A 2,216-nucleotide genomic window follows, 5' to 3' on the forward strand; every position below is an offset into this window, starting at 1 on the left:
CAGACAGTTACTGCACAAGGAGCTAAAGGAGCAGGAAAGAAAGCAGAACCGTATCGTCTAAACCAGCAGCTTTGTTCAGTCCACAACATATTTGCATGCGCTTCATTTGCAACGGTGGCGAGCGCAGTCATTGCAGGGTGACACCTGGTGCTAACGTGGGAGGTTGAGTTCTTGTTAGCACATTAATAATTTAACATTATTACGGCATCGCAGACGTGCTCCTCGGCGTCTTCCAGCGTGACTCAGCCAATCTGAGCGCAGACGTGATCGTGCCTGGATGTGAATTTGTGATTTGAAAAACACTACCTGCCGAACGACAAGCGCATAAAACCTCTACTTATCTCCTCCGTGTGTGTCATCCTCGTGAAAAGTGGATCATATCAGTCCCATCGGCTCAATGCCCACGGGAGCCGTTCACGTCAAAGAGCACCTTGCGACTGACAGCTAAAGGGCCTTCATCACTTGACAGCCGCAATAAAAGCAGTGATCATTCTGATAGAGAATAAGAAACCTCACACACACAGCACTGTGATCTGTGTGTGTGTGTGTGTGTGTGTGTGTGTGTGTGTGTGTGTGTGTGTGTGTGTGTGTGTCACTGTGCTGCTTACCCTGTGTGGGTCGTTTTCATGGCCTCTGCGTCGTGGGTCCAACTCTTCATATGGCGGCACCATTCCTTCTCTTCTAGCCTGCTGGTATTCTCGTCTCAGCTGCTGGATCCGGTCCATACTGCCACACACACACAGACACACACAGACACACACAGAAAACAAAAGCAAAAGGAAACAAGGCTTTAGATGATTATTGCAAACAGATATGCCAACATAACAGAGTAAGAGACTCTTATTGGAAAATAATGAGCATAACTGTGGGATGTATGGATGCTAACCCTGTACTGCCAACTGTATCACACTCAGTACGTGAGTTTGAGTGTGTTTTGGAGATTTCTTCATCAGTGTGTTTTCTGTAAACCCAGAATAAATCTTACAAAAATGCCACATTTAGGCAAAATGATACAAATTAAAATTCATATGCACAAACTGATAATTAACTTAATTTGTCAGAAAGTTCAATAAACAGATTCGAGTTTTCTCATAAGTCAGAAATGTTAGTCTGAGATTTGGATACAGTTGTTTTTATTGTGAATGCTCAGCCCGCCTCTAGCATGTCGCGCTTTTAATACTGTATTGAAACCTGAATTATGAGACTCCTCTGAGGCTGTTTGCACGCCTACAGAGTGGATCCCAATATGAAAAAACATGCATATATTTAACAAAATTATTTTCTCAGTTATAATTTGAGCACCACCTGGAAACTCCAGAATTTTCTTCAACTTGCAAAAAACAGATTTTTTATTTTTATTTTTTTTACAATTTGTCACATTTGCCGATCCAACTCAGAAACTGAATGAAAAGTTTTCCTTCTTCATTTTTGTGACCAAAAATTTAATGTCAAAAAGTACTTTTATTTTGAATTACTCTGAAATGCAACAATTTCCTATTCACAAACACTACACCAGCCTCCTTCTGTCAGTTTTAGTAGAATTTCAGGAAACTTTACATCATCGGTTTTATTCTTTTTTCCATGTAAGATATTCATGTTCGAATATTAGCTCAGTATGAAAACAAAGACCTGAGACTGGATTGATGGACATAAAAAAAAGGAAAATATCTTGATTAAGTATTTGATGTATGAAGCAAAAACTCATCAGCAACCATTATATCTATACTACAATTTCCAGGTAAATCAGAGGTGGCCGAGCAGAATACAGTCTATGTGATGATTTGAGATGGAGTGACTCAATACATATAACACTAAATGACATCAATTCAATTTTATTTTATTCAAACAGCACCACATCACAACAACAGTCGCCTCAAGGTGCTTTATATCGTAAGGTAGACCCTACAATAACACATTTCTTACATTTCTTAAATGTAAAAATTCTTTCTTAAATCTCGCATCTGACAAATTCTCTCCATATGGAAAAGACTAAAACTAAGACTGAAAATAATAAAAACTAAACAGAAACAAGAAAATCTGCTCTGGAAACAAAACTGAAACAAAACTGAATTAAAAACAAAAAGTCAAAATAAAATAAAAACTCATTATAACATACAAAACTATAAGAACTGTTTCGTGTTCATTCTGATGCTTCCAGGCCTGTATAAGCACAAACTGCTGAATTATACAGTTATTACACTTTCTCAGAATTTCCA

At 38.3% G+C, this 2,216-nt stretch overlaps 1 protein-coding gene across 1 annotated transcript in view; it reads right to left on the reverse strand.

Annotated features, from left to right (window-relative positions):
• LOC102199403 (partitioning defective 3 homolog B-like) overlaps positions 1–2,216 on the reverse strand; it is a 213,201-nt gene that overhangs the window by 48,524 nt on the left and 162,461 nt on the right. The window contains exon 21 of the mRNA XM_013913502.1: positions 609–726. Within this exon, the coding sequence (XP_013768956.1) occupies positions 609–726 (118 nt within the window). The remainder of the gene's footprint in view (positions 1–608; positions 727–2,216) is intronic.

Source organism: Pundamilia nyererei, unplaced genomic scaffold, assembly GCF_000239375.1.
Source record: "Pundamilia nyererei isolate P.nyererei 1_Seehausen unplaced genomic scaffold, PunNye1.0 scaffold00135, whole genome shotgun sequence".
Lineage (NCBI taxonomy): Eukaryota > Metazoa > Chordata > Actinopteri > Cichliformes > Cichlidae > Pundamilia > Pundamilia nyererei.